This window comes from Microchirus variegatus (assembly GCF_963457635.1).
Source record: "Microchirus variegatus genome assembly, chromosome: 18".
Lineage (NCBI taxonomy): Eukaryota > Metazoa > Chordata > Actinopteri > Pleuronectiformes > Soleidae > Microchirus > Microchirus variegatus.
The window spans coordinates 23,293,347-23,312,301 of NC_139819.1; the positions used below are offsets into that span (position 1 = coordinate 23,293,347).

The 18,955-nt window shown below is 45.9% G+C and overlaps 1 protein-coding gene across 1 annotated transcript in view; it reads right to left on the reverse strand.

Annotated features, from left to right (window-relative positions):
• Positions 1–18,955, reverse strand: part of ryr2a (ryanodine receptor 2a (cardiac)) — a gene marked incomplete at its 3' end in the record, with an annotated part of 80,749 nt that overhangs the window by 40,707 nt on the left and 21,087 nt on the right. Inside the window, exons 31-56 of the mRNA XM_083904675.1 lie at positions 18,365–18,525; positions 16,821–16,983; positions 15,253–15,339; positions 14,780–14,911; positions 13,684–13,778; positions 13,411–13,586; positions 11,901–12,541; positions 9,726–9,926; positions 9,537–9,642; positions 9,253–9,396; positions 9,049–9,176; positions 7,884–8,029; positions 7,653–7,767; positions 7,436–7,568; positions 6,242–6,345; positions 6,021–6,156; positions 5,764–5,950; positions 4,576–4,681; positions 4,368–4,488; positions 4,057–4,226; positions 2,665–2,885; positions 2,397–2,487; positions 2,179–2,319; positions 1,253–1,416; positions 1,031–1,109; positions 860–949 (exon numbers count right to left, since the gene is read on the reverse strand). Of these exons, the coding sequence (XP_083760801.1) occupies positions 860–949; positions 1,031–1,109; positions 1,253–1,416; positions 2,179–2,319; positions 2,397–2,487; positions 2,665–2,885; positions 4,057–4,226; positions 4,368–4,488; positions 4,576–4,681; positions 5,764–5,950; positions 6,021–6,156; positions 6,242–6,345; positions 7,436–7,568; positions 7,653–7,767; positions 7,884–8,029; positions 9,049–9,176; positions 9,253–9,396; positions 9,537–9,642; positions 9,726–9,926; positions 11,901–12,541; positions 13,411–13,586; positions 13,684–13,778; positions 14,780–14,911; positions 15,253–15,339; positions 16,821–16,983; positions 18,365–18,525 (4,038 nt within the window). The remainder of the gene's footprint in view (positions 1–859; positions 950–1,030; positions 1,110–1,252; positions 1,417–2,178; positions 2,320–2,396; positions 2,488–2,664; positions 2,886–4,056; positions 4,227–4,367; positions 4,489–4,575; positions 4,682–5,763; positions 5,951–6,020; positions 6,157–6,241; positions 6,346–7,435; positions 7,569–7,652; positions 7,768–7,883; positions 8,030–9,048; positions 9,177–9,252; positions 9,397–9,536; positions 9,643–9,725; positions 9,927–11,900; positions 12,542–13,410; positions 13,587–13,683; positions 13,779–14,779; positions 14,912–15,252; positions 15,340–16,820; positions 16,984–18,364; positions 18,526–18,955) is intronic.

An 18,955-nucleotide genomic window follows, 5' to 3' on the forward strand; every position in this document is an offset into this window, starting at 1 on the left:
TGTTAGCATATATTAGCGCACGTTAGCGCATGACACATTTCCATGACGACTGACCAGAAAATGGCGGCCGCTATCGACGTCAACTTTAACGCACGTCAACGCATGTTAGCACATGTCGCGTTTCCATGACGACTGACCGGAAAAAGGCAGCCGCTATCGACGTCAACTTTAACGCACGTTAGCATATATTAGCCCACGTTAGCGCATGACGCATTTCCATGACGACTGACCGGAAAATGGCGGCCGATATCGACGTCAACCTTAAACGCACATTAGCGCATGACGCGTTTCCATGACGACTGACCGGAAAAAGGCTGCCGCTATCGACGTCAACTTTAGCTCACCTTAGCGCATGCCGCGTTTCCATGACGACTGCCCGGAAAAAGACGTCAACTTTAATATTCGGGAGTCACGTAAACATGACGTCTAGCGAGTCTTTTTCCAGTCAGTCGTCGTGGAAATGCGATAATAATCACAATATGTCACCGTGTCCATATTTTGACCTAGCTAGCTAGCATTTCCGCTATGTTAATACAATAATATCATACATAATCGTCACAGGAAACAGAATTATGCATCTACCGTGTACATCTGTGTGTACAACCAGTCATTTTTAGCGACGTGTTAACACGATCGCGAAGGTGCCTTCACCAAGATACACGACGCACACAGCCGTCAACATTCTATATCATTTAGTTTCATAAGCGCCTATTTAAGCAGTATCCCTTAAAGTCCACCAGAGGGCGTAAGGTTTTTACAGGTTATCATTATAAAGTCTTTTAAACTTGATTTTAGGTAGAATAAAAAGTAAATACTTGACTTGAAAGACACGTAAACACAGCGGCGTGTGGTCCGTTACCTTCTCGCTCAGACCTTTGTACGGCTTCAGTAGAGGATGACATTTGCTGATGTCACACAGCTGCTCTCCGTACGACCAGCCGATGGAAAACTGCACGGAAAGAAAAACAGAGGAGACGATTTAAAAACTTTATACTGTGTATTTGTACGCGTTCTATCGGGCTGAACTCACCTTTTCTATGCACCACTTCTCGTGGTTGTGCTCCGAGTATCTGCTGATGATGTAGTCCAGCTTCTCTGGCACGGTCACGCTAACCACGTACATGAACGGAAAGAAAAGGTCTCTTTAAATCGCCTGTGTGTGTGTGTGCGTGTGCATGTGTGTGTGTGTGTGTGTGTGTGTGTGTGTGTGTGTGTGTGTGTGTGTGTGTGTGTGTGTGTGTGTGTGGTTTACGTGGTGGTGTCTGCCGGCTGAGGCGTGAAGTTTCCCTCCGAGTCCATGGACGACTGTTTCTCCATCATGGCCATGTAGTTGGACTCCATGTAGTCCGGAGGCAGAGCGCCCGCCACAGCGCTGAGACACGGCAACGCTAGCTTAAACAGCTCCTGGTCGTAACGCTGAGTCATGGTAGAAAACACACACACACACACACACACGCACACATACACACAGTTAGCTGCTGCTCAGGCCGTTAATGTTCCCTCAGAAATCGTTAAACAAGTTGTCCAGCAGAGGGTGCTGTGAGCACATACACACACACGATAGTATTGTGTGATTTCCAATATCTACTATTGCAGTTCGATAGTCTCATGTGATTTCGATAGTTTTGCGTGGTTTCGATAGTCTAACGTGATCTCGATAGTCTCACGTGATTACGATAGTCTCACTCGATTTTGATAATCTCACGCGATTTCGATAGTTTCGCGTGATTTCGATAGTCTCGCGTGATTTCGAGAGTCTCACTCGATTTTGATTGTCTCACGTAATAGTCTCGCTCGATTTCGATAGTCTTACGTGATTTCGATAGTCTCACTCAATTTTGATAGCCTTACGTGATTTCGATAGTCTCGCGTGATTTCGATAGTCTCGCAGGTTGCGCATTTCCATTTTCTGGTGCACAAACTCCAGAGACACAAATCACATGCTACTTTTGAAGTCAAGATTTCAATAGTCTCTTTCAATTGTCCTTTCAGGTGTGAAAACGCACAAAAACTATTGAAATCACGCGAGACTTGATCATGATGATTTTCAATAGTCAAAGTTTGCGCACCAGATAAAAATATCGTTGCCCTTGTTTGAGGGTTTGAATCCTGGGACCTGTGTTTTCAAATATAACTCAAGTTTGAAAGAAAACACAAAAACATCACTTTCAGCCTCACTTTGTGCGACAGAGCGTCAAAAATCCCCCAGAACAGTTTCCTGGACAGATGAAGCTCTTCGTCCGACGCAGCTCCAAAGTTTCCCCAACCTCCGACCAGACAGTAATATTTCCAACAGCGCTCGTAGTGATTGGTCAACAGCTGGAGAGGAGAAGAGCGACGGTCAGTGCGTTTGTTTTTAGAGAATTTAAAAACGCTGAATCGTCCGTGTTTCTCACCTTCAGAGGCATCTTGGTGTGTTCGTTGAGCAGAGGAACGTCAAACACCAGCCTCCTCAGCAGATGCTGCATCATGGAAGGTCTGAGCTTCCTGCACACGACCAACAGGACACTCAGTGACGGTAAACCAGCAGGTTAATCCCAGTCTTACCCACACACACAGAGATAACAGGTCAATCCCAGTCTTACCCACACACACAGAGATAACCCAGCAGGTCAATCCCAGTCTTACCCACACACAGAGATAACAGGTTAATCCCAGTCTTACCCACACACGGCCAGCAGACACTCCTCGATGGCGTCCCTCTGGGCCTTGGTGAGGCAGCAGCCCTTGGACAGACGGTAAACCGTGTGGAGGAGGGAGTCGATCAGCGAGGCGAACGGCTCTGTGCCGGCAAACAGCGGCGCACACTTGGTGAGGAGAGGCAGCACGGCCGTACACAGATATCTGTTGAGGGCCAGGGCCATGTCTGTGGCACTGAGCGCCACCTGTGGACCACAGAGACAAGAGACAAGCAGTTGCAAAGTGCCTGAAACTGCTTCTTACCCACCTGTTGACCTACTTACTTACCTACCAATCTACCTATGTGCTTAGCCACCTATTGATCTATCCACCAATCTATTACCTAACATAATAACTTACCTTACCGCCCTATCTACCGACCTATGTGGTTACCTACCTATTGACCAACTTAATTACCTACCTACTGCTTTACCTACTGACCTACCCATCTACCTACCTATATACTTAGCTATCTACCTACTGACCTACTTACTTACCTAGCTTCGGGCCTACCCATATACCTACCATCCCACTAAACTACCTACCTTCTTACCTACTTACCTACCTACTTACCTACCTACCTACCTACCTTCTTACCTACCTATCTTCTTACCTACTTACCTACCTACCTTCTTACCTACCTACTTTACTACCTACGTTCCTACTTTCCTACCTACCTTCTTACTTATCTACCTACCTTCTTACTTATCTACCTACCTTCTTCCCTACTTTCCAACCTACCTACCTTCTCACTTATCTACCTACTTACCTACCTACCTTCTTACTTATCTACCTACCTTCTTACCTACCTACTTTCCTACCTACCTACCTTCTTACTTACCTACCTACATTCTTGCTTACCTACATTCTTTCTTGCTTACCTACCTACCTACCTACCTACCTACCTACCTACCTACCTACCTACCTACCTACCTACCTACCTACCTACCTACCTACCTACCTACCTACCTACCTTCTTTCTTACCTGCTTAACTACCTAGTGACCTGATCTACTTCCCAACTTAACTACCTACCTTCTGATCTATCCACCTCTTTACTGGCTTACTTACCCATAAACCTACCATCCCACTTACTTACCCACCTACATGTTTACCTAACTATTGGCCTACCTACCTACCTACCTGCCCAACTTAATTACTTACCTACGGACCTCACGACCTACCCACTGTCACGTAGGTGACCTACATACACACCTAACTACCTACTTACTGACCTACAGAACTAGCTATCTGCTGACACATCCTGGCCACGTCTGCAGAAGTCGCTCTGGACATTTTCAAAACATGGATGAAAACCAATGAGGTTTTCACACACACACCCACACACACACACACACACACACACACACACACTCACGGTGTCCAGTGAGGCTGCGGCTCTCAGGTCTGGTAAGAATCCCACTTCCAGCAAGTGGAGCAGGAAATTCTGGTCTTCGATACCATACACCCGGTCCAGGAACAGGACCATGGCCGCTTTATGGTCCGGACAAAACCCGGCGGACATGTCGGGCTCCACCACCATCCCATCTATAACCACACACACACACACACACACACACACACACACACACACCCACACACACACACACACACACACAAGAAACAAAGGTTTAATAACGGTGTTTTCATCTTTAATCCTGATCCGGTTTAAGTCCAGTCCAGGTTCACCTTTAGCCAGACTGGGCATGGAGAAGGGAATACTGATGACTCCCACCAGGTCCTCGATGGGGATGAGGGAGCGGAGGATGGCTCGGATCCGGATCGCTTCACCTTTACCTGCGTGGATCAGCTGATGTGGAACAAAGGGGGTTATCATGGAGACCAAAACCTGGTCCTAATGAAGTAGTGTGTGTGTATGTTAGTGTGTGTTACTTACGTGCATCTCTGGAGCACAGCGCCCCAACAGGTCAATGAGAGCAGCATAGAAGGTCATGATGGCGTTCCCCATGTGGATGGTGTCGTCCTCCTCTTCCTCCATGTCACTGCTACACACACACACACACTATTATTTTATCTTTATTTTTGCCGTGAGTATCAGGTCAAAGGTCACTGTGACCTCAGTGAATCTCTTAGTCTTCAGAACTCCTCGAGAGAATGTCTGTGAAGGTCTGAAGTCGTCCAGGTCATCGTCATCTTCAGTAGAAAGATGGAGGCAACTGGACTTGTTGATGTTTGAAGACTTTTCATCCAGAACCAAGAAGAAGCCTTCTTTAAAAGGACTTCAGAACCAAAGAAGCCTCTGGGTCTTGTTCTTCAGAACTAAACAACTGACAGAGCCTTCTTCAGAAGGTCTTCAGAACTGAAGGAAGCCTCTCGGTTCTGTTCTTCTGAAGTAAAGAATCTTTCTTCAGAAGTTTTTGAAAACTAACTAACTAACTGGACTCGGTTGAGTTGATGTTTGAAGACGTTTCTCCAGAACCGAGAAGAAGCCTTCTTTAAAAGGCTGAAGAGGCCATTTTCAGAAGGTCTTCATAACCAAAGAAGCCTCTGGGTTCTTTTCCTCTGAATTAAATAATCCTTCTTCTAGAAGGTCTTCAGAACCAAAGAGGCACCTGGGTCTTGTTCTTCAGAATTAAACAACTAACAAAGCCTTCTTCAGAAGGTCTTCAGAACTGAAGGAAGCGTCGAGGTTCTGCTCTTCTGAACTAAAGAATCTTTCTTCAGAAGTTCTTCGAAACTAAAGAACCAGCAAAGCCTTCTTCTAGAAGGTCTTCAGAACTGAAGAAGCCTCTTGGATGAGCGGTGAAATGTCTTCAAATTCAGATCTAACAATTACAAAAGTGGTTTTCCCAAATCCACTGAAACCCGATAAACAACAGAAACGGTTAGTTAGCGAGCTAAGTTGCACAAGTTAACCCTTCTCTTGTTATTTGTTTGGAAGTCTGAGCGTCTTCATCTGAAAGAACGCATTGGAAAATAAGAGTCTGACTGTATTTTTGCGTATAAACCACAGTGTCGTCAGCATAGAGGTGAATATGTGCAGAGAAGACAGAAAATATGATGTTCTGTTGTGTGTTGTTGTGTGTTGCATTTGCTTTGACAGATAACATAATAAGTGTCTCACAGTGTTTTGCTGCTGTCAGACGTTGGTGAAGGACCGTCCCTGGTCGTATCTTCCGAGATCTTAATGGCCTCCTCCATCGCCGCGAGCAAACCGTCGCCGCCTTCGCCGCGAAGCGCCGGTCCAAAACACTCCGGCCGACGGATCAGAAGCCTCACCACGACGTTGGCGTTCTCCTCCACGCTTTCGCCTGAACACGGAGCAGCAAATAAGATAAACAGACACTGAAACAGATGTCTGACAGTTTTAGTAGTTTTTACCGTTGCAAAAGACGGCAAATCGCAGGAAGTCCAGGTAGCGTTCGCCCTCCACGGGATTCCAGCCGATGTCGGGGTATCCTTTACGTACCAGCATCACACAGCTCTGCAGACCACAGCCGGCCAGGTACTGAACCACCTGAGGAGACAGGAAAACACACACACTTTTTACATATTTACTGCGGTCCATTTACTGCAAATTCAACTGAGACGCTGAACCTCACCTTCTCCAGGTCGGGTTCTCTCAGAGCCAGAGCCAACTCGTTGTTGTCCATAACCGACGCTGCCGCCACATCCAGAGGAGTCGAACCTCGCATGGACGGAGAAGCTGAGGAAGATGAAGAGGATTAGTCTGGAATTCACCCTCGAGAAAATTGGATTCATCCAAAACCTTTGAAACAAGACCACGCAGAGAGCACAGAACCCTGGTCCACTGGATCTAGAAGAACCTTCAGGATCTGTGTAGAACTTAACCTGCTTATATGTTCACCATCTCACATAAACCTGACACAATTCATCCTGATCTGTTCAGATATAAACATCTGAACTTGTTTAATGGGACTGAACCCTGTTTCCCGCCAAATCTGACCTCCTGTACTTATCTACCCACTGACCTACTGATCTATCGACCTTTTCCTACCGACCTACCCACATATAATGATATAACCACTTACCTACTGACCTATCTACTCACTTAATGGCTAACCTACCCACCTAGCTACTGACTTACCGTCCTACACTCTTAGAAATAAGGGTTCCAAAAGTGTTCTACTACAAGGGCTGAGGTTCCACTTGGAACCATTTGTTTTGCAAGGACTCTTGGTAACACTAGTGGTTCCAGTAAGAACCTTTTTTCATCCAGAGAACCCTTTGGAACCCCTTTCCTGAATAAGGGATTTTAAGAGGGTTCTTGGTAACACCTTGTAACAGACAAGGTTCCGCCTGGAGCCAAAAAGGGTTCTCCTACGAGGACAAGCCGAAGAACCTTATAAAGTTCTACTTGGCGCTTTTATTTCTAAGAGTGTACTCACCGACCGACCTACCTAAAAACCTTAACTCCTACCTGTTGACCAAACCACATCTACTGACCTATCCAACAGACTTACCCATCGACCTACTGACTTATCTATCGACCTATTACCCTACCCATATAATGACCTACCCATCGATCTACTGACTTTCCTTCCTACTAACAGACCTACCTACAGACTGACTTACCCACTGACCTACCTACCTACCTACAGACCTAACCACCTATCTATTGACATACCCATGGATCCACTGACCCTAACCCTATCGACCTACCAACAGACCTACCACATTGATCTGTCAATAGACCGTAGACAGGAAGTTGACAGACTTTCAAAATAAACCCAAACACCACTGGAAACAGAAGCTCTCTCTCAGGATCCACTCACCGAGGCCGACGCTGCTGTTCTCCAGCAGGTAGCTGAGATGGTCAAACATGGCCTTCTGGTTCTGACGACTGATTCGGCAGAAGTAGCAGAGGAAGCGGCAACAGTTGGCCACCATTTTAGGGAAAGTTATTTCCTGCACAAAGACAAACAAACAAGTGAAGAGGCTGAGGTTTGAGCCGCAAATTCTTCTTTCTGAGCTGAGTTTTTATTTTTCAACCTTTGAGTCTCCTCCACTGAGCACGTTGACCATGACCTCCATGACCGTCTCGTGCATCCCCAGAGCTCTCATCAGGTTCGGATGCTGGTAGAAGACTTTGTTGTTCATGATGTCACTGCAGGAGGGAAGAGAAAGGCTCGTTAAAAGGTCAATTTGACGACTGTTGGATGCGATTTCAGTCTTCACAAAGACGTTTTTCATGAGTGTGATGATGGACGTGGCCGCGCTCACCCCAGCCCTCGGATCATGAGCTTCTCCTCCTCCCTTCCCATGCGAACGCTCAGCAGAGATCTGATCTGACCCAGAGCTGCCAGCAGGTTGATGGTGTCCTCGATGGAAACTGAATTTATGGTGTAGGTCTTGGGAAGAGCCCGGACCTGATGCAGACAGAGACGCACAAAACAAAACGTATTTCACTTCAGAGTCTTGAGACGCGCGACGGCGATGAATCTTTACGACGTGTCCACGCTCCAGAAAGAGCCGTTTGAACACAGAGAGTAATGAGACGCATCAGAGTGACTGAAGACACTTTAAATGGTCCACATGAAGGTGACTCAGCAGATTTACTTCCTGTGATTCACCTGTGGCCTAATAGTTGTCCCCAGTATCTTTGTTGGTTTATTTCATTCAGTTCATCCCAATTTTCCTGCTGTTTCTGTGAAACCTTAAGCATTTGGGACCTCAACTTGTAAAGCTTGACCATTTGGGAATTTTATTTTGTCAAACTTGACCATTTGAGTCTTTTATTTTGTAAAACTTGACCATTTTGGTCTTTTATTTTGTAAAACTTGACCTTTTCGGGTCCTCCATTTGTTAAACTTGACCATTTCGGTTTTTTATTTTGAAAAACTTCACCATTTCGGTCTTTTATTTAGTTAAACTTCACCATTTTGGTCCTCCATTTGTAAAACTTGACCATTTGGGTCTTTTATTTTGTTAAACATGACCCATTGGTTCCTTCAATTTGTAAAACTTGACCATTTGGGTCTTTTATTTTGTTAAATTTGACCATTTGGGTCTTTTATTTTGTTAAATTTGACCATTTGGGTCCTTTATTTGTGAAACTTGACCATTTGGGTCTTTTATTTTGTTAAACGTGACCATTTGGGTCTTTTATTTTGTTAAATTTGACCATTTGGATCTATTATTTTGTTAAATTTGACCATTTGGGTCCTCCATTTGTAAAATTTGACCATTTCTGTCTTTTATTTTGTAAAACTTGACCGTTTGGGTCACTTATTTTGTTAAACTTGACCATTTCGGGCTTTAATTTTGCTCAACTTGACCATTTGGTTCTTTTGTTTTGTTAAACTTGACCATTTCTGTCTTTTATTTTGGAAAACTTGACCATTTGGGTCTTTTATTCTGTAAAATGACAGGTCTGATATGGACTGACCAGTCCTCCGATGCCGTCGTACTGACGGTGCAGCAGGACAAACATGGCTCGGACCAGTTCTGGATCCTCGATCACCGACTCCTGAGCCCAGCGGACCATGGTGTCTGAGATGAGCTGCTGCAGCGTACCTGCACACACACACACACACACACAGTCAGAGACAGTGGACAGCAGGAGGACACGGACACACGGACGTGGACTCACTGGGTTTGCGGTCTTTCTTCTCGTTGGACAGGTTGTTCATCTTCTTCTTCAGGTAGGAAACCTTTTCCACCAGCGACAGGAGACGACCTCGTATGGTGAAGTCGCTGTCGCTGTCCAACCCTCTGTCCTCGTCCAACTCTATACCTGACAGGAAGGACAACTCAGCGTTCACGGGAAAACACGGAGGTGTTTTTAATGGTCCCATCTTTGGATTCTGAACCAACAGATGAGACTTTAGCTCGTGTTTGTTTGTGTTTGTTTGCGGCAGAAAGCGCTCGTTTTACCACAGTGTCTCATCAGGTCTTCGTGGAAGTCCAGCAGCTGTTCTCGGATGTTCTCGGCACACGGACAATCCTGCTTCTCCTCCTTAAAGTTCAGCAGCATGTTGATCTGCACAGAGCGTCTTTGTCACCTCCTTTATTTGAAGACACAAACGCTCATCATCATCTTCTCCTTCTTCTTCGTATTCTTACCTGCTCCTGTGGCGGCGACCTGAACTCCTTGGTCTTCTTGGCGGTCAGCGCCGCCGACATGTTGAGCGCCAGCATCACCTCGTTGTAGCGGAAGCGCTGGTTCTCCTGGAGACTCGCCACGAAGTCGTCGGAGAACGCCACGACCGCCTCGATACGGTGACGCACCTGACAGTCGCACAGGTACTGCAGCACGTGACACATCTACGCACACACACACACACACACACACAAACACGACATCATTGTTTGACACACAAAATACACAAAAACAAACTCATAAGTCCCGCCTTTACCTTTACCTCTTTTATTTTGTTAAACTTGACCATTTGGGTCTTTTATTTTGTTAAACTTGACAATTTCAGTATTTTATTTTGTTAACCTTGACCATGTGGGTCCTCGATTTGTAAAACTTGACCATTTCTGTCTTTTATTTTGTTAAACTTGACCATTTCAGTATTTCATTTTGTAAAACTTGACCATTTTGATCTTTTATTTTGTTAAACTTGACTCAGTCTTTTATTTTGTTAAACTTGACCATTTGGGTCCTTTATTTTGTTAAACTTGACCATTTGGGACCTCCATTTTGTAAAAATGTACCATTTGGGTCTTTTATTTTGTTAAATGTGATCATTTCAGTCTTTTATTTTGTTAAACTTGACTATTTGGGTCCTCCACTTGTAAAACTTGACCATTTGGGTCTTTTATTTTGTTAAACTTCACCATTTCAGTCTTTTATTTTGATAAACTTGACCATTTGGGTCCTCCATTTTGTAAAAATGTACCATTTGGGTTTTATTTTGTAATACTTGACCATTACAGTCTTTTATGTTGTAAAACTTGACCATTTTGATCTTTTAGTTTGTAAAACATGACAATTTTGGTCTTTTATTTTGTTAAACTTGACCATTTTGATCTTTTAGTTTATAAAACTTGACAATTTTGGTCTTTTATTTTGTAAAACTTGACCATTTGGGTCCTTCATTTGTTAAACTTGACCATTTAGGTCTTTTATTTTGTAAAACTCGACCATTTGGGTCTTTTATTTTGTTAATCTTTACCATTTCAGTCTTTTATTTTGTTAAACTTGAACATTTGGGTCTTTTATTTTGTTAAACTTGACCATTTCAGTCTTTTATTTTGATAAACTTGACCATTTCGATCTTTTAGTTTATAAAACTTGACCATTTTGGTCTTTTATTTAGTAAAACTTGACCATTTGGGTCTTTTATTTTGTTAAACTTGACCATTTCAGTCTTTTATTTTGTTAAACTTGAACATTACAGTCTTTTATGTTGTAAAACTTGACCATTTTGATCTTTTAGTTTGTAAAACATGACAATTTTGGTCTTTTATTTTGTTAAACTTGACCATTTTGATCTTTTAGTTTGTTAAACTTGACCATTTTGATCTTTTAGTTTATAAAACTTGACAATTTTGGTCTTTTATTTTGTAAAACTTTACCATTTCAGTCTTTTATTTTGTTAAACTTGAACATTTGGGTCTTTTATTTTGTTAAACTTGACCATTTGGGTCTTTTATTTTGTTAAACTTGACCATTTCAGTCTTTTATTTTGATAAACTTGACCATTTCGATCTTTTAGTTTATAAAACTTGACCATTTTGGTCTTTTATTTTGTTAAACTTGACCATTTGGGTCCTTCATTTGTTAAACTTGACCATTTAGGTATTTTATTTTGTAAAATTCGACCATTTGGGTCTTTTATTTTGTTAATCTTTACCATTTCAGTCTTTTATTTTGTTAAACTTGAACATTTGGGTCTTTTATTTTGTTAAACTTGACCATTTGGGTCTTTTATTTTGTTAAACTTGACCATTTCAGTCTTTTATTTTGATAAACTTGACCATTTCGATCTTTTAGTTTATAAAACTTGACCATTTTGGTCTTTTATTTAGTAAAACTTGACCATTTCAGTCTTTTATTTTGTTAAACTTGACCATTTCAGTCTTTTATTTTGATAAACTTGACCATTTCGATGTTTTAGTTTATAAAACTTGACCATTTTGGTCTTTTATTTAATAAAACTTGACCATTTGGGTCTTTTATTTTGTTAAACTTGAACATTTCAGTCTTTTATTTTGTAAAACTTTCAGTCTTCATCATCATCATCATAATGTTTGACACACAAAAACAAACTCATAAGCTCCGCCTCCCACCTGCAGCTTCACAGGCTCCGGCAGCTTCATCTGTAGCAGTCCTTCTTTGGGCAGGCTCCTCCCCCCGTCCACGCCTCCTTCTGTCTCCGCCTCCTTCTGCGTCACATGACCACCGCCGCCGTCCCGCCCCTCGGAGAAGACGAAGGGCTCGATGAGCTGCAGGATGTTCTTCAGGTCTCCGTTCTGGAACACGCCCATGATGAGCATGGTGTAGAAGAGCTTGATGAGCGGCACGAACAGGAACTCGGTGCTGCCCCCTATGGGATCGCGCACGTGCATGCTCCCCTCGCGCACCGCCTCCGTCAGCATCTCGATGGTCTTGACCTTCAGGATCTCTAAGGGAAACTCGGGGCTGTACTGGAAGCAGTCGCCCGAGCCGCCGCCGTTGTTGTGGTTGCGATACAACGAGCCGGCGCCGCAGACGAAGCTCGGCGACGAGAAGTGCATTCTGGGACGCAGCGACGTGCTGAGGCCGATGCCGGGCAGCCCGTGCTTCTTCTCGTCGTCGGGGAACAGCGTGATGCTCTTGGTTTCCTCCGTCATGGGAACGATGTACTCGTTGTTCATCATGAGGCGAGCGGTGGCGTAGCTGCTCAGGTGGATGTCGATCAGCGTGTCGTAGTAACCGGCGCGGAGCAAACCTGAGGAAGACGGGAAAATATGAGGTCAAACACCACCATGAGAACAAGGTGGAGGTGGAGGAGGTGAAGGAGGTGGAGGTGGAGGTGAAGGTGAAGGTGAAGATGGAGGTAGAGAAGGAGGTCGAGGTAGAGAAGGAGGTGAAGGTTGAGGTTGAGGTAGAGGTAGAGGTGGAGGTGGAGGTGGAGGTGGAGGTGGAGGTGGAGGTGGAGGTGGAGGTGAAGGTGAAGGTGAAGATGGAGGTAGAGGTGGAGGTGGAGGTGGAGGTAGAGGTGAAGGTAGAGGTGGAGGTGAAGGTGAAGGTGAAGATGGAGGTAGAGGTGGAGGTAGAGGTGGAGGTGGAGGTGGAGGTGGAGGTGGAGGTGAAGGTAGAGGTGGAGGTGAAGGTGAAGATGAAGGTGAAGGTGAAGGTGAAGTTGGAGGTGGAGGTGAAGGTAGCGGTGGAGGTGAAGGTGAAGGTGAAGATGAAGGTGAAGGTGAAAGTGAAGGTGGAGGTGAAGGTGGAGGTGAAGGTGAAGGTGAAGATGAAGGTGGAGGTGAAGGTGAAGTTGGAGGTGGAGGTGAAGGTAGCGGTGGAGGTGAAGGTGAAGGTGAAGATGAAGGTGGAGGTGAAGGTGAAAGTGAAGGTGGAGGTGAAGGTGAAGGTGAAGATGAAGGTGGAGGTGAAGGTGAAGGTCAAGGTGGAGGTAAAGGTAGTGGTGGAGGTGAAGGTGAAGGTGAAGATGAAGGTGGAGGTGGTGGAGGTGGAGGTGAAGGTAGAGGCGGATTCGGAGGTGGATGCTGCAGCTCACAGTTTCTGTGTGTGTGTGTGTCTGTGTGTGTGTGTGTGTGTCTCTGTGTGTGTGTGTGTGTGTGTGTGTGTGTGTGTTACCTGGCATGTACTTGTTCTCGATGGCCTGCAGCAGCTGAGCTTCGTCCACATGTGAACACAGAGCATGAGCCACGCGGTTGTTTCCCAGAGCACAGATGGCAGAGTAGAGTCTGAGGGTGTGATAGTGGAACCTCAGAAGGTCTCTGCGCTCAGACAGCTCCAGGACGTCCATGGACCTGGACGCACACACACACACACACACACACACACAGAGATTATTCAGGGTTAAGACCTGGGTTTACGTTAGGGTGAGGTCAAAGGTCAAAGGTTAACCTGTTCTCCTCAGGTATGTGCAGGGACATGAACTGCAGAGGTCGTTTACACTCCACCAACCAGCCGTGTCTGTCGTTCACTCTGGACGCCGACACCTGGGAAAACAAACAAAAACAAAACAGGTTAAATATCTCAGACCATGAGTTTAAGATGCAATAACTCTCCAGATCAGCAGGGGGCAGCAGTCTGTGGCTGTCAGGTCAGAAGGTAAAAACAGAAAAACCTTTGAGAAAATGTCGCTAAACCACTTGCTAACACTGTTGGATAAATATAAGTAGTTTTTAGTCAAAACAAGTTCTGGACAAAATTGTCTTGTCTTGCTAGCTATAGAAGCTAACTTTAATGCTAAATTAACCTAACAGCTAATAAGAGCGTTTACTCTGTCACTGACAGCAGACGACCTTCGTCACTTTTATTTAAAACGCTAAATGTCATTACAGTATTTTTATGGCCAAACTGTCTTCAAAAATGTGCAATAGATTAGCTTGCTAGTTCGAGAAGCTAACTTTGATGCTAACTTATTAACAATGTATGCCAAGTCCACAAATCAAGAATGCTGCTATAAGCGTAACATGCTAGCTTCTGTGTGCGAAAAACACAACTTAAATTGTGTTAATTCTAATGCACTAGATTAGCGTGCTACTTAGCAAACCTAATTTTAATGCTAACATTTGCCACAGAATAACCTAGCTATGAAAATAATAATACCTTTTGAAACTAAAAAGTCGTAGACTCGGTCTAACAACTCAAGATGGCTGCTCCAAGCATGTATCTGTATTTCGTATTAATATGCTAGCTCGCTAGTTAGCAAAACCCAGCTTTAATGCTAACATTAGCCAAACTATGTAAGTTCTGAGTCACTCCCAATTAACCTGGGAGTGACGTCATTCTCAGTTCTCAGTTGCTTGTTTTTTAGCATTTAAATTCACTCAGCTAACAAAGCTAATAAGAGCGTTTACTCTATCACTGACAGCCGACGCCCTTTGTCACCGATTTAAAACGCTTAATATGATGAAAAACAACAGAAAAAAACAAGGCATTCTGTTGCTAATTTATGCTAATCAATAGCCCAGCTAGCAAGCTACAGCTACGATACCTTGAGGAAGTGGTTGGGAACTCGACTCCATAAAACCGGCGTCAGGAACTGGACGTGAAGACGTGGAGGACACTGAGGGACGGAGTTCTTCCTCTCGCTCTTGAACAGACCGGCTGACAGAGGCATGACGTTCTGAGGACAGAGGACAGAAGACAGAGGACAGAGGACACAAGACAGAGGACGGAGGACAGAGGACACAAGACAGAGGACACAAGACACAAGACAGAGGACACAAGACAGAGGACACACAGAGTTTGAGAAAAACACTTCCCTGGTAAAGGCACAAAATGGCGTCTCTCTGCCATGACAGCAGGAATTTCAGACTATTATTACTAGTCCAGTATTATTATTAGTCCAGCATGAGAGGACAGAGAGAGGACAGAGAGAGGACAGAGAGAGGACAGAGAGAGGACAGTGAGAGGACAATGAGAGGACAATGAGAGGACAGTGAGAGGACAGAGTGTCTGTCTCACCTTCATTCGTCCCAGTTCAAACTGGAAGACATTGGGGCTCGTGGCTTTAGCGAAGACGGCGGGAAACAGTTTAGTGCTGGGTTCAACCTGTGGACATGAGAGAGTGCTGTGAGTGGACAGAGGACACAGGAGAGGACAGAGGAGAGGACACAGGACAGAGGACAGAGGAGAGGACAGAGGAGAAGACAGAGGAGAGGACACAGGACAGAGGAGAGGACACAGGACAGAGGAGAGGACACAGGAGAGGACAGAGGAGAAGACAGAGGAGAAGACAGAGGAGAGGACACAGGACAGAGGAGAGGACACAGGAGAGGACAGAGGAGAAGACAGAGGAGAGGACACAGGACAGAGGAGAGGACACAGGACAGAGGAGAGGACACAGGAGAGGACAGAGGAGAAGACAGAGGAGAAGACAGAGGAGAGGACACAGGACAGAGGAGAAGACAGAGGAGAGGACAGAGGACACAGGAGAGGACACAGGAGAGGACAGAGAACACAGGAGAGGACAGAGGACACAGGAGAGGACAGAGGAGAGGACACAGGACAGAGGAGAGGACAGAGAACACAGGAGAGGATAGAGGACACAGGAGAGGACACAGGAGAGGACAGAGGAGAGGACACAGGAGAGGACACAGGACAGAGGAGAGGACACAGGAGAGGACACAGGAGAGGACACAGGAGAGGACACAGGACAGAGGAGAGGACACAGGAGAGGACACAGGACACAGGAGAGGACAGAGGACACAGGAGAGGACAGAGGAGAGGACACAGGAGAGGACACAGGACACAAGAGAGGACAGAGGACACAAGAGAGGACAGAGGAGAGGACACAGGACACAGGAGAGGACAGAGGAGAGGACACAGGACACAGGAGAGGACAGAGGACACAGGAGAGGACAGAGGAGAGGACACAGGAGAGGACACAGGAGAGGACAGAGGAGAGGACACAGGAGAGGACAGAGGAGAGGACAGAGGAGAGGACACATGAGAGGACACAGGACACAGGAGAGGACAGAGGACACAGGAGAGGACACAGGAGAGGACACAGGACACAAGAGAGGACAGAGGACATAAGAGAGGACAGAGGAGAGGACAAAGGACACAGGAGAGGACAGAGGAGAGGACACAGGAGAGGACACAGGAGAGGACACAGGACACAGGAGAGGACACAGGACACAGGACACAGGAGAGGACAGAGGACACAAGAGAGGACAGAGGACACAAGAGAGGACAGAGGAGAGGACACAGGACACAGGAGAGGACAGAGGAGAGGACACAGGACACAAGAGAGGACAGAGGAGAGGACACAGGACACAGGAGAGGACAGAGGACACAAGAGAGGACAGAGGAGAGGACACAGGACACAAGAGAGGACAGAGGAGAGGACACAGGACACAGGAGAGGACAGAGGAGAGGACACAGGAGAGGACACAGGAGAGGACAGAGGAGAGGACACAGGAGAGGATACAGGAGAGGACACAGGACACAGGACACATTGGATGAAACAGGAGAGGACAGAGGACACAAGAGAGGACAGAGGACAGAGGACAGAGGACACAAGAGTTTACCTGATAGAATGTGCTGAGTTCTTTTCCGTTGGCCGTGAACGTCAGAATTCCGTTTGTGGTGTCGACCAAACATCCGATCTCTAACCCGTTGTTGTTGTTCCTGCTCTGACCAGGACTGCTGCTCTCTCCAGCCCACACCATGTAACAGTTACTGCGCTTTATACTGAGGACACACCAACGCACCATGTTATAGAGGACACCTGAACGCACCATGTAACAGTTACTGCGCTTTATACTGAGGACACACCAACGCACCATGTTATAGAGGACACCTGAACGCACCATGTAACAGTTACTGCTCTTTATACTGAGGACACACCAACGCACCACGTTACAGAGGACACCTGAACGCACCATGTAACAGTTACTGCTCTTTATACTGAGGACACACCAACGCACCACGTTATAGAGGACACCTGAACGCACCATGTAAAAGTTACTGCGCTTTACACTGAGGACACACCAACGCACCACGTTACAGAGGACACCTGAACGCACCATGTAACAGTTACTGCTCTTTATACTGAGGACACACCAACGCACCACGTTACTGAGGACACACAAACGCACCACGTAACAGTTACTGCGCTTTATACTGAGGACACACGAACGCACCACGTTACTGAGGACACCTGAACGCACCACGTAACAGTTACTGAGGACACCTGAAGGCACCACGTAACAGTTACTGAGGACACCTGAAGGCACCACGTTACTGAGGACACCTGAAGGCACCACCTAACAGTTACTGAGGACACATGAACGCACCACGTTACTGAGGACACACGAACACACCACGTTACTGAGGACACCCGAAGGCACCACCTAACAGTTACTGAGGACACATGAACGCACCACGTTACTGAGGACACACGAACGCACCACGTTACTGAGGACACACGAACGCACCACGTAACAGTTACTGAGGACACCTGAAGGCACCACGTTACTGAGGACACCTGAAGGCACCACCTAACAGTTACTGAGGACACATGAACGCACCACGTTACTGAGGACACACGAACGCACCACGTTACTGAGGACACACGAACGCACCACATAACAGTTACTGAGGACACCTGAAGGCACCACGTTACTGAGGACACCTGAAGGCACCACCTAATAGTTACTGAGGACACATGAACGCACCACGTTACTGAGGACACACGAACGCACCACGTTACTGAGGACACCTGAAGGCACCACCTAACAGTTACTGAGGACACATGAACGCACCACGTTACTGAGGACACACGAACGCACCACGTTACTGAGGACACACAAACACACCACGTTACTGAGGACACCTGAAGGCACCACCTAACAGTTACTGAGGACACACGAACGCACCACGTTACTGAGGACACACGAACGCACCACGTTACAAAATGAAAATATAAACTGTTGATTTGTTTTAATTTGAAAGTGACAGGAAGCTGCGACGCTAAGAATCAATGAGTTTGACTCCGGGGGGAAAAACGCTGAGTAATCGTACAGATGACGACATCACGCGTCGCTCTGGAGATCCAGAAACGCCGACTCACCTCTCGTGAACTTTGCCCTTCTCATCGCCCAGGGTGACGGTGACGGTGCGAACCTTGTGAAGCTCGAAGTCGGTGTCGTACTGATGGAAGTCGGAGGTGACCCAGCCGACCCAGACGCTGCTCGGCTCCTGACCCGGAAAGATCCGCACCGAGTAGTAATACTGCGCACAGGAAAGGGGGCGGAGCCAGTCAGAATTTAGCTGCTTTACGTGCACAGCTGTATACATAATATTTCTGACGTTAATTTAACTCGCATCACTCACAGTTACGAACTCTTTACGACGACAATAACAATCCTTTTGAGCAATGAAAGGTCGGCCATTTTGGCAGCAGGAACATCGCAAAACCTGCGAATTCAAGGCTTATCGGGACTTTCCATTTACGATATCGTAAATTGTGACGTGAAGGATTTATCTTTTGAACACGGAAATCCCAGGTTAGCTAATTAGCTTTTATGCAAACTTCTTGCGGAGCAAAATTTAAGTTACCATATTTAAGTCACGACGATTAAGTCATGATGCAATATCACAATATTTAAGTCCCAATACGACACCATCACAGTACGATATTATCACGATATTTAAGACACGA